At 39.7% G+C, this 13,364-nt stretch overlaps 1 protein-coding gene across 2 annotated transcripts in view; it reads left to right on the top strand.

The window, feature by feature from the left end:
* EPHA3 (EPH receptor A3) overlaps positions 1-13,364 on the top strand; it is a 499,175-nt gene that overhangs the window by 379,575 nt on the left and 106,236 nt on the right. Inside the window, exon 7 of one of the 2 annotated variants that reach the window (XM_082244783.1) lies at positions 4,008-4,167. In XM_082244783.1, coding sequence (XP_082100909.1) covers positions 4,008-4,167 — 160 coding nt within the window. Of the gene's footprint in view, positions 1-4,004; positions 4,168-13,364 lie in introns of both variants that reach the window. The other variant, XM_082244782.1, reaches the window with a different exon arrangement.

Genomic DNA, 13,364 nt, shown 5'->3' with positions numbered 1-13,364 from the left:
ATTTAAAATTTAAATAAAAAACCTTTATAAAATGTGGAAAATATAGTATACTAATGTAAAAAATAGGATGACAATTTAATGTCCCCTGTTTTTCATATACTTTGTAGGTAACTAAAATATCTCATCTATTCTATATCAGATAGTGGTGGTTTTAATTGCCTAAAAAGTTGAATTTTATTTTTATTTTTTTTTGCTGTATGGTGCATATATGGTAGGTTGTCTGTATAAATGAAGGGTATTGCATTTTATTTCTTTATTTCCTTCATTTCTGAGCTGATAATTGATAGTCCTCATCTCAGAAATACCTGTACAGGGTACCTGTAGGCGAAGGGATGATCACCTTCATATAAAGTCTTAATTATTATATTTAACAGTTGTTCTGATTTGCTTGTAGGGGGATTTTGATATAGACAAATATTAACAGACATATGTTGTGCAGCCATAAAAGTGTTCCTAAGGGTTCTATTTCTTTCTTTGCTAACTCCTCATACTTACTTTGGTGGGGTGACAACACTAGGCCACCTCTTCTGAAATCAGGGCAGCTATGTCACCTGGTGCTTGCGGTTTCTCAAGCCTCTGGTAACATGCCCCATACTGTGCATAGGGCTTAGATTATGGGAGCTGTAGTTTGTTCAGTGACCTGCACATTACATAGTGATTATGTAGAGAGAGACCATTGAATAGTCCAGGCTACTGCCAGGTCCTTTTAGCAAAAGGAAGAGAGCTAGGGACACATAATAAGGATATGTTACAAGATTTGGAGAGGCAAGTATAACTTATAAACAAACTAATAGCTTGTGAATCACATTGTCTGGAAATATCTTGAGCGTTAAATTGGAAATCTTCAAATTTTGGTTAACTTCAGCTGTGTACAAATATTTATAGTTGTACTTTGTAATGCTGGAGTGGCCATATTATCTGTTCATTTGTAGATAAGCAATAACTAACGAGTAACAAAATTAACTGTATTACTTTACCTTGCAGCTTAAAAGTCCACGGAAAGGTGGAGTTTTGCTTTTAGTGACCAAGTTTCAGTTTGAAGTTCTTCAAATATTTTTCTGGTCACCCCCATTCCAATATCAACATAAGTTATAGGTAATAAAATGTAGGTATGTAATCTTATAATTTCCAGAGTTTCCACAAAGTGCAAAATTTATGGACTGAGCAAACTTCACAGTAGAATTTCAGTCAAACTTTCAAATAAAAACATCAAAAAGTTTATACTTTTTTCCTTTTAGAAGTCCCGCTTTAAAAGTGAATTATCTGATAGCTTAAACTAATTATCAGATATTTCAAACTTCAAACAATAGTATTAGAATTATGATAATAGATTTCAGATGGTTAATATTGCATTCTAACAAGCAGATGAAAACCATATCGGAACATACAGGAATGCAAGAGAAAACTAATGACAGTGTATTAAACTATATCTATTGACTAAGAGCACCAGGATGAGTAATTTTGCTGGTTGATCCAATATTAAACCGTGTATTGAACTTATTTTAGTAGTATTTGATGAATGTGAGTACAAGAATTGTTCATGAATTTAAGCTTAAGTCCAGGTAGATATTAAGGGCACAAATTAATGCAACTGTGTAGTCTCATAAGTATATCATTAAAGGGTAAAATTACCTTTACAGATGTTTCCCAAAATGGTTCCTACTTATTACAGTGTCCCCAATATATTAAATGCTTTGCTCTGTTCCCCAACAAAATGTCCACCTCTTCATCTTCTGACACCATCTTGCAGATGCAAGCAAGTAGATAGACTGTCAGTGCAAAGCACCTATTTCCTGCGCTCTGAGTGGTGCAATCTTCTATCCAGCTCGGTTATAGACTTGTAGATGAGAACAAACGACACGGCAACCTTGTAATGCTTCAGCCTTGCAGCCCCTCACTAGACCAGGGTGGTCTGGGAACAGTATAAACGATAAACAAAAACACAAGGGCGCACCGGCCTAGTGCATTATCCTTTAAGCAGGTTTATTAAAATATGAATTAAAAATATTCACAAACAAGTTCTTGAGGCTCTGAGGAAGAGGCGCTGCCTCGAAATGCGTAAGCCTGTAGCCTGTACAGCTTTGGGGGATGATCCAATCCCGATCTCGATGCTGAGGATTTTATACTTTGTCTGGTGTGCTTTTTTATCAAGAACTCGTTTGTGAGTATTTTTAACCGGTTGCCGACTGCGCACAGTATATTTACTGCGGCAGTCAGCCCCGGCCAGGCAGAGTGACGTAGGTCTACGTCGCTCGCCTGTCACCGGGTTTTGAGCCAATAGTGGGCGAGCGCGCGCGCGCTGAGGCTCGTTCACGGAGGAGTGCGGGCGTGTGACCGGTGGACCCGATGTCCGCCGGTCACACTACGATCATCGGTAGAGTGGGAGAAAGGCGGAGCAGCTTATGTAAACAAGCCGCCTGTCATTCTCCCCTGTGTAAAAATAAAGATCAGACGGTTCTACTATGTAGAACCGTTGATCTCTGTTTTTACACTAGTAGCCATGTCCCACTACAGTTAGAATCACACCCCTAGGACACACTTAACCCCTCCCTGTCCAATACAGTTAACCCCTTCCCTGCCAGTGTCATTTTTACAGTAACAGTGCATATGTATAGCACTGATTACTGCAGTAATGTCACTGGTACCCCCAAAAGTGTCAAAAATGTCAGTCAAGGGTCCGATCTGTCCGCCGCAATGTCACAGTACCGCAAAAAAAATCGCAGATCGCCGCCATTACTCGTTAAAAAAAAAAACACCAAAAATGACAAAAATCTTTCCCTTTGTTAGTAAACGCGATAACTTTTGCGCAAACCAATCAAAATACGCTTTTTGCAATTTTTTTTACCAAACATATGTAGCATAAAACAAATTGGCCGAAAATGTTAAAAAATTTAGATTTTTACATTTTTTGGGGGGGGAATTTCATATAAAAAAAAAGTGAAAATATTGTTATTTTTGCAAAATTTACGCTCTTTTTTTGTTTATAGCGCATGATCAAAAAATCGCATAGGTGATCAAATACCACCAAAAGAAAGCTCTGTTAATGGGAAAAAAAGGACGTGAAATTTGTTTAGGTACAGCGTCGCACGACCGCGCAATTGTCCGTTAAAGTCACCCAGTAAAAAATCGCAAAAAACCCCCTGGTCAGGAAGGGGGTAAAATCTTCCGGGGCTTAAGTGGTTAATTCATATTTTAATAAACCTGCATAAAGGATAATGCACTAGGCCGGTGCGCCCTTGTGTTTGTTTATCGTTTATACCATCTTGCAGATGGCAGGAGGCACCCAATTCCAGATTCATGGTCCTGGAATAAGCACTCCCTACTTGCACATGCACAGTTCTCTCGCACTTGCAGCTCAGCAGTTTTACATGTAAAAGAGAGCAGACTTCAATATATTGGAGACAGTCTGGTTCATGGGAACCTTTTGGGTAAATATGTGGAAAGGCGAACTTACCCTTGAAAATTATTTTTTTCTTTTTAATGAAAGCAGGGTTAGCACAGCCTATCTCAAGTGGATAGGGTGAAAAAGACGAGTGAAGGTGAGATGAGCTCATCAGTCTGCTGCTTCTTCTTTCACTGTCCAGTCACAGGCTGGGGGAGGGACAAGGGAAGGGACAAAGAATCTAATTCTTTTTATCCCTAGCAGCTGGCACTCTCCTCCTCCCTTTATGTGGGTAAGTCATTGACAACCTCACATACAATGCAGGACTGCTGCAATTTTTTGTTTTGAATACAGTTTAGCTTTGAATGCAGCAGAGAAAAATCAAGTCTCCTGCTATGCCATATGTGGCTGTGTTGTGTGGGAGACCTTTGTAAATCTCATAACTGATGGGCAGGAATTCAAGTACTTTGGCTAGTAAAACAACTTTCCTATTTGTATTTCTTCTGTTTAGTTGTTTGTCCGGAATTCAACTTTAATGCTGTTTGGTTTCACAAATATTGATTCAGAAAGCAATATATTTGTTTGTATAGATTTTAACAGCCATATTCCTTTTCCTCAAAAGCAGGAACAGGAAACAAGTTACACCATCCTGCGAGCAAAAGGCACCAATGTGACGATCACTGGTCTAAAGCCTGATACCACATATATCTTCCAAATTCGAGCTCGAACAGCAGCTGGATATGGAACAAACAGCCGCAAGTTTGAGTTTGAAACAAGTCCTGACTGTACGTATCTGAATGTTCTTTATATCAATCCAAAATGTAATATATACAGTAATTAAGTTTTAGGGTGTGTCAGTTAAAACTGATTGTACTGTAATATTCTTATTTCTTGCAATACCTGTAGTGGCGAACTATAGGTAGTCCCAAATTTGTAGTCTAGGATCTGATAGAAAAGGTATTTTTGGTTTTAAAAAAAGAGGCTTAACTGAACCCACAATTATTTTCAGTGACCCCATTTACATGTTATTATATAGTACTACTCTCCTTTTTGGTATGATGGATTACTGTGCCTTTTTACCATTAAAAGCAGTCCTTGATCTCCAGCTATGTGACTGCAATTCTGAAGAATTATTGCAACTGTTTGAAGCACTAAACATACAAAGCTGAACCAAACCACCCCTACCTATCTACCCAAGTGCATACTACTTACTGACGGTTGGTAAAAAAACCCAGTGCTCAGCTTCCCATGCCTGCACACTAATATTCCTTAGCCTTCAAGGGACTTTGCTCCTACAGTATGTGTATGTCTCATCAGATCTCTAGGGGCCAGGATACAGACAACACTGGAGCTTGTCAATAGAGGAAGTATTTAAGCATTTAGGGAAGGGGGGTGGCGCAGCTGTGTATTTTACCAGATTGCACCTTTGAAAAGTCGAATGACTGGCAATTAAAGTGGAGTTCCTCCCTAAATTTATACTTACCTCCATCTTCTCGCTCCGGGTCACCTGAAAAACAAATGGATATTCGCAATTTTTTTTTTTTTTTACTTACCTCGTATAGAAGAAAATATACTTACCTTACTTCCTTCTTCCTCCCCTCGGCGGCCACGGCGATTCGTCACTTCCTGGCTTTGCAGTGATTCCTGGGAGCTGAACGTCATCGCTCCCAGGAATCAATGCGCCTGCACCGGCCCCGACGTCACTTCCGGTGCGCGCGCGTCATTCCCTTCTAAACAGCTTCTGGGCATGCCCAGAAGCTGTGGAGGGATGACGCGCGCACACCGGAAGTGACGGCGGGGCCGGTGCAGTGCATCGTGGGACCGAAGAAGACGGAAGAGGACGCAGAAGAGGATCGCGCTGGCTTCAAGCTGCCCACACCTGAGATGGCAGCGCTGGACAATACTTTTTCAAGGTAAGTATTTCTCCTAAAAGGTAAGTGCAACCCGGGACAGATCAGAGGCTAGCCATTGTGGAATGTACTAGCCCTGACTGTCCCGGGGGTATTTTTATTAAAAAATGTATTCCCAGGGTGGAACTCCGCTTTAAGGACTGATTATTATTGATAAAAAGGAACAAATAAAACAAAAAAAAAAATGTTGTTGTATATTGTGAGTATTCAAAAAAGTATTTATGCACACTAAAATGAATAGGTTATTTTATATATCATTGGTACAGTTGTACTCCATTTTTACCTTAAGCAAATTAAATACTCATCAACCATTAATACTGCAGCTCGTTCATGCGTTCTCAATAGAACCTAGGAAACTTCACATCACTTAAATTATACTCAACATCAAGGTCTGGCCACAGTTGTCATTCTGGCTGAGATTATGTTATTGCTGCTGGCCATTCCAACATGCAAAGCTTGTGAGTTCCAGCAGTTATATCAGACATTATGGACTGTTGGAGCCCTAACCTGCTCCTGGCACCGGACTTTTCTCAGCTCTAAACATAAAAGGAGCTTTGTAACCATTTTACAGAAAATCCTTAAAATGTTAACACTGTTCAAGAAAAACTTTCAATTGCATTTCTTATACCATGCTGTTCATCCCCTAGGTATTGTGTTTTTTTTTAATGTCATTTTATTGTCATACAAATTTTAACAGTCCATTACATCTAAGTACAGTAAGAAGCAGAAGCACACTATAAGTGTTTTTCAACAACCATGTGTCAACATCTTACACTAAAAGGATCAGGATGGCTTCAAACTTTTTACAATCAAATGAATATATTAGGGTATTAGCTGAAGTATGCAGGAGAAAAAAAATTGATTATATAATTGAATTGATATAATTGATTATATAATTTCAAAAAAAGATAGCTTTATCTTATTAATTTATTGAATGGCTAGCGTTGGCAACAATAGTTAAAGAAGAAAGGAGGTAAATGGCACTGCCTGGATCCAAGAAATAGTGAAAGTCAATGGGAGATTAGTGGAAGATAAATAAATGTATCTCACCAATCAATAAAACTGAAGAAGTAAAGTGCTGAAATGCAACGAATAAATAGTGTAAAAATAAGTAATAATGAATGATAAAGCAATACTGGCAGTGTTGAGACAACGGGATATGTGAAAAATGTATTAAAAACATCAATCAAGTGACAAGGTGCAAAAAAGTGACATATGTGCAAAAATTAAAAATCTCAAAATATAGCCATATAAAAATAGATGATGATAGTCAAGATCGCAAATTATATTCAATCTTTAATGGTGATTTGTGATTGTGAAAGCATGCATGCTCCCCCTCTTTCCCAGGACCGCACTCACCAGATCAACAAACCCCTACAGGGGTAACGAGCATCAGTAGCAGTAAAGATGACTCTTGTATGTATACCCAGCTGTATATACACCATGTATACAAGTAGGAAGTCATTTCTCAATGGCCACAGAAGTATGGGAATAAAAGCATCCTCATAGTGTGATTCCATTTAGTAAAATGTAGTAAAGTCATTAAAATTTGGTTTTACCACTCTGCCCCCACCCCCTCCTATTTTGCACTTCTGCTTTGTGTTTACATTAGAGGTTTGAAGTCCAGAAGGCTGCCACATCACTATTGGGAGCAGGGCAAACTAAGCTGCTGACATTAAAGTAAATGTTTATACTGCTGTAAATTTTGAGGATACATTACTTCACAGTGCCTTCAGTTACAGAGGTTATTGAAGCCCCAGAGTGGCTTACATTTCTCACTTTCCATTATCTCCAAGCTTTACTCTTCTTGCCTTTAGGAGCAGAAAGAAGCTCCAAATTGCAAATGGTGAGCTCTTGCCCCACAGCTATGTGACAGTGCTGAGTGCCTGAGCAAACAATTGCTAAACATCGGTGCTGTCACATAGAAAGAAATTATTTCTATAAGCTGGAAGTACTGGTTATGTTAATGTTGCCTTCGTGCATGCAGTGAAGGGAAAATGAAAGCAAGTTAAGTATAAGCAGCAAAGCACAGATTTATAGTGGGGCCCCCTTACATCCTATACAAAAAAATTTGACTGTTCCATTTATGCCCTGAGGTGTTAATTTTTTATATATATATAAAAAAAAAAAAAACAGATAATGGTCCTAGAATGAACATTCTATTCTGCAATGGGCATGTAAAATGAATGCTGAAGAAGCAGGAGGGGAAACTAACTCAGAGCTAGCAACTTGACCCTGTAATAATTAGCTATAGCTATAAGCCTTTCACGAAAGATAGCTATCATTGCATGCTCTATTGCACCCGGACTCTTGTATGCAGATGTTTAGCTGTGTCCCGAAGACCACACTTCAGTATCAACACTAAAGTGCAGACTGCTCCATCCACAAACCTGGGCAAGAAAATAAACCTTTTCTATTGAATAACAATGTTGAGTGTTGGGATGAATGCAATGCAGACACCTTTGGAAGCTTCCACATACTTTTTTATTCTATACTGCACATTCAAGGATCCCCGAAACCTGTGGTAGTTTGATATAAATTAACATTTTGCAAAGAAAGTTGAAAGATGACCACCTCCCTTTTCCCAATAGCAATTTGAGTCAGTGGGAGCCACCCAACATTAAATTTACCAATTGGGCATTGTAGAATGTTGAATGGGGCAGGCTATGCCTTCAGATTTCTCTGCAAACTGCCAGTTGGGAATTTACTATTAATGTGGCCCTGGTCTTCTTCAGCATTGTGTTAACGCGTGTTGCATTAAGGGAGCCCATTTATTTTGTAGTGGATGGCAATGCACAACCAAGGACTAAAAAAATAAATAAATACATGCAACATATTTTCCAACACAGTACATTACAATGCATGATAGTGGTGCATTGAAATGCATTTGTTTCGGAGTTGGATTTCCTTAGCGCATTGGGGCACCATTCAAAATAGTGGTCTCCACAAAACTGATGTTACTGCAAAGCAATACAACGCAAAAGCCCCCAGGGTTCCTGCTCTGCAGCTAAGCTGCTACTTCACAATGCTTTAGTCCCCATTGTTTAATCTTTGTAGTTACACTCTACTACTCCTAGGCCAGCCATACACACCATACCGAAACTGGCCGAGATTGCAACTATTAATGGGCAGCCTGAATGCCAAGTTGATCGATCAATAAACTTGGGTACAACCAGTCTGCTAGATTCTCTTGCGATAATCACTGTCTTCTCCCAGTGGGGACAGCCCCTGCTAGGAGCAGACAACAGCTTGGCAAGAGGGATTCCCCTGTCAGCACTGTCTGTGTTGATGGGGGAATCATGCAAATTTCCTTCCTGCAACCCGTGGTTGCAGGAAAAGAAATGTTCACCGTGTGTGGCCTGCCTTAAACTGGCCATACATGGATTTAAAAATCGTTTGAAAAATCATTTGTTTTTGATAAAGATCTGTCGAACGTCTGTGTGGTAAGGCCATCATTGTGTCCAATTGCTTTCCACACTTGTCAACATATTATCAATCATTAACGACATAAATGGTATATTTTTTGGCGATCGATCACACAATCAGCGGAAATTATGTAAAGATTTTTGACCTTTGTGAACCCTCCCACTCTCAAACTGTATTTATTTTGTGAGCTAACAAAGCTAACAAAACTTGTGGGACAGTGTCTGGTCCCACAATATAAAAAAAGACGAATTTCCTTGGCTCTTAAAACATTCTTGTGTCTGATTTTGCAATACAGGGACAATGGGTTCAGGTTTAATTTTTTGGAAGTCACACTGTTTAACTGTTTTTAACCACTTCAAGACCGGAAGATTTTACCCCCTTCCTGACCAGGCCCTATTTTGCGATGTGGAACTGTGTTACTTTAACAGACAATTGCGCGGTCGTGCAAAGCTGTATCCAAACAAAATTGACATGATTTTTTTTCCCACAAATAGAGCTTTCTTTTGGTGGTATTTGATCACCTGTGCAATTTTTAATTTTTGCGCTATAAACAAAAAAATAGCGAAAATTTGGAAAAAAAAACAACAATATTTTTCACATTCTGCTATATAATATTCCCAAAAATAAAAATGTTAAAATTAAAATTTTTTAACATTTTAGGCCACTTTGTTTTCTGCTACATATTTTTGGTAAAAAAAATCACAATGAGCATATTTTGATTGGTTTGTGCAAACGTTATCGCATTTACTAACTACGGGAAAGATTTATGTCATTTTTATTGTTTTTTTTTTTTACTAGTAATGGCAGCGATCTGCAGAACTGTGACATTGCGGCGGACAGATCGGACCCCTAACTGTCATTTTTGACACTTTTGGGGGGACCAGTGACATTACTACAGGATTCAGTGCTATAAATATGCACTGTTACTGTAATAATGACACTGACAGGGAAGGGGTTAATCCTATGGGCTATCAAAGGGTAAAATGTATGCCTCATGCTTACTGACCTTTGTGGGGGGTGGGGGCTCTGTAACATAGACAGAGATTGCAGGTTCAGCTATGCTGAATCCTGTGATTTCTTCCTGTCTGTCACTGAGAAGATCCGCCTGCTTTGTTTACATAAGCAGGCGGGTCTTCTCACACTTTCCTTGACGATCGGGGAAGGGAGGCAGCGATCGCCGCCTCTCCTCCTCTGGCCTGACTCCCACTGTGTCTAAACACAGCGGAAGCGAGCCTCCGGCAGCGTGCACCCGCCCCCCAGACCATTAGGAGTCCAGCGACATAGGCCTACATCGCTGGACCAAGGGGAGCCGCACTGCCGCAGTAGGATTACTGTGAGCAGTCAGCTAGTGGTTAATATTTTCTGTTTCCCTGTATGAACGAAAGTCCAGCAAGGAGAAAATTCTTTCTTGTACTTCCAGGGATAACATTTTCACATGCATGTGCACTGTATGTTTTTATCTAATTGTTTACCATGGATCCCACTACTAATGTTTAGAAAATTGTTCGATTGCACAGCAAAATTCCGGCATGACGGATCATTCTTTAGGCATTAAATATTGCATTTTGAGAATCGAAATGAGCCCACTAACATTTCGAAGGTTAAACGATTGAGCTTAACAAACTTTTTTCAAGCTATTTTCTATTCACATATGGCCAGCTTTAGTGCATTTATAAATACAAAGATACCAGGAGATCGTGGCATTGTACCCAAATGTGTCTACTGTTTACAGAGCAGAATGTTTTATTGTTAGGCTGTTATAAATGTATCATGGTTAGGATCTTTTATAGAATCACTATCATTCCTGCTTTGAAATACACAATCTAGGAAATGTGATATTTTATACTCTAAGATATACAACAACCTGTTATATTGTGCCAAAAGGACTGCTAGATTCATCATTAGTTAGTTATCAGAGTGCTTCACTCTCAGCACAAGTGTTGAAATGATCTGGCTGTAATTGGGTGTAGAAATGATGTCCTAACCCCAAATCATGTAAACACACGTTATTAGTGAAATACAATATGCCACCCACAGCTACATTGTTAGCATGGGTTAGCACTGGACCATTGCTATTATTTTCACATGTGTTTTATCAAGTGAATTAAACTCAATTACACGGTTGTTCTTTACATCACTAAATTGCTAGTTGCTGTAAATAAATTTAACACACAAACTTTTTTTGTTCTTTTTAAGCCATGATCGCTGTTTTTAAGTTCACTTTGTGATTTGTTACAGAAAAACAGACTAAGGATTTGGCACTGCTGCCCTGCGTTAACATACGATTTTAAAATTAATTGGGGTGCCAGTAAACTAAGTGTGGCTGTTTTGGTTAGATTTTACACTATTTTTTCTTTGAAAGGACCTGCCAAGTAGCTGGTCTGGATTTGTATTTATTGAGAACAATGACCAGCATTTTAGGATTTAAAGCTTGTTAATCTGTCCAGTTTGTATGCTGTACTTGATTCTCATTAGCGCACTGTTCCTTTCACATAACATCCCAGATTGGCTGCTTATACACTATTGGCAGAACTCTTTATGGTAAGTTTAGGAAACTGAACAGTATCCATTGTTAAAGGACGCTTTTCAATCCAGAATTGGTGTTCAATAACCTATATTAGTCATTCTGAATTTAATCTCAAAGATTTCAGAAATGTTTAGTTTGTACTGTGTAATGAAAAAAGGAAAAGTTATGGTGTATTAGAGGTCTAAATAGATCTGCCCTTTGAAACCATAGAACATTTTTTGTTTAGGCTAGACTTCTTGTCTTCTTGTTTAAAAAAAGTAATGTGAATATTGATATGCTGTACATACATACAGCTTCTACTCTTCTGGGAAGGCTGTCCACAAGGTTTAGGAGAGTGACTATGGGAAAGTTTGACCATTCTTCCAGAAACACACTCATGAGGTCAGGCACTGATGTTGGATGAAGGGAGAGAGAGAGGGCCAAGTGCCGATCTAAGTGTAGCAATATAGGTAGTTTATTGGACACACAAGAAGAATCTTACTCACAAAGGGTGCATAAAGGCAGGCATCTTAAAAGCAGTGGGGGGTCTCTGAAGTCACATCCAGGGTGGGCTGTCCGGTCAGGCAGTAGCGCTGATGCTGTAGAGGACAAGCGGCGATCTCCTGTTGCGAGGCAGGGGACGTGCTGATCCTCAGCGGTGGTGATGCAGCATGGATCCGCCGGTCGGATTGCCGTGACGTCACTTCCCGAGACACCAGGGAGATAGAACGGCGACGCGTTGCGGAGCTCCGCTCCTTCTTCAGGCCGTCAGTGATGTTGGATGAGGTCTGGCTTGTATTCTCCTCTCCAATTCATCCCAAGGGTGTTCTATCGGATTGAAGTCAGGACTCTAAGCAAGCCAGTCAAGTTCCTCCACCCCAAACTCATGTATCCATGTCTTTATGGACCTTGCTTGTTGGAAAAGCCAAGCCCAAACTGCTCCAACAAAGTTGGGAGCATGAAATTGTCCAAAATGACTTGGTATGCTGTCACCTTAAGAGTTCCCTTCACTTCTAGATTGTAAGCTCTAACGAGCAGGGCCCTCTAGTTCCTCCTGTTTTGAATTTTATTGTAACTGTATTGTCTTCCCTCACATTGTAAAGCGCTGCGCAAACTGTTGGCGCTATATAAATGCTGTATAATAATAATAATAACTAGAACTAAGGGGCCAAGCCCAACCGCTGAAAAACAGCCCAACACCATAATCCCCCCTCCAGCAAATGATTTGAACCAATGCAAAAAGCAAGGTCCATGAAGATATGGATGAGCGAGTTTCGGGTGGAGGAACTTGCCTGGCCTGCCAAGAGTGCTGACCTCAACCTGATAGAACACCTTTTGGGATGAATTAGAGCAGAGACTGGGAGCCAGGCTTTCTCATCCAATATCAGTGCCTGACCCCACAAATGCGCTTCTGGAAGAATGGTCAAACATTCCCATAGACACACTCCTAAACCTTGTGGACAGCCTTCCCAGAAGAGTTGAAGCTGTTATAGCTGCAAAGGGTGGGCCAACTCAATATTGAACCCTACGAACTAAGAATGGGATGGCATTAAAGTTCATGTGCGTGTAAAGGCAGGTGCCCCAATACAACATATTGGTCAGTAGAGTGCTCTACTGATATGTTGTAAGTGATTTACATAGCTTGTGTAAATGTATCTCTTGCTGTTCAGGTCTATTGATAACACACATAGTTCAGTTAGTAGATAGACACCCTCGGCTGTTCCTAGTTTCACGCTTGTCTCTGAAGCCAGAGACAATGTTATTGTTTTATAGATGATTGTACATACTATATAAAGGCATACTAAGCTAATTTTGTGGGATATAATCTCTTACTTTTGCCGTCTGATCCTTTTGCTTTGAGAGCTGTCTTTACAGACCTGAGCCAATGTAAACACTGCTTTGTTTACATTGAGCTTGACCGCATTTTCACTGATTCGATCTATTCACTGTGAGAAGCCATAATGATGACTTTTATGTTGCACTTAAGTAATCCCTGTAGAAACTGACCTTAAACAATTTGGATCAGGCAGCATCTGCATAAGTTTAGCAAACCCCCCACCCCCCAATCTCATATGATTTCCAATTACAGAAATCATAATCTACACTACATCTACAGAGCTCCCTTCCTTGATGAATTTCT

This window comes from Pelophylax lessonae, assembly GCF_965119305.1.
Source record: "Pelophylax lessonae genome assembly, chromosome: 2".
In the NCBI taxonomy this organism is placed as follows: Eukaryota; Metazoa; Chordata; class Amphibia; order Anura; family Ranidae; genus Pelophylax; species Pelophylax lessonae.
Note: the sequence above shows the minus strand (reverse complement) of the source record. Positions and strands in the feature narration are given on the sequence as shown.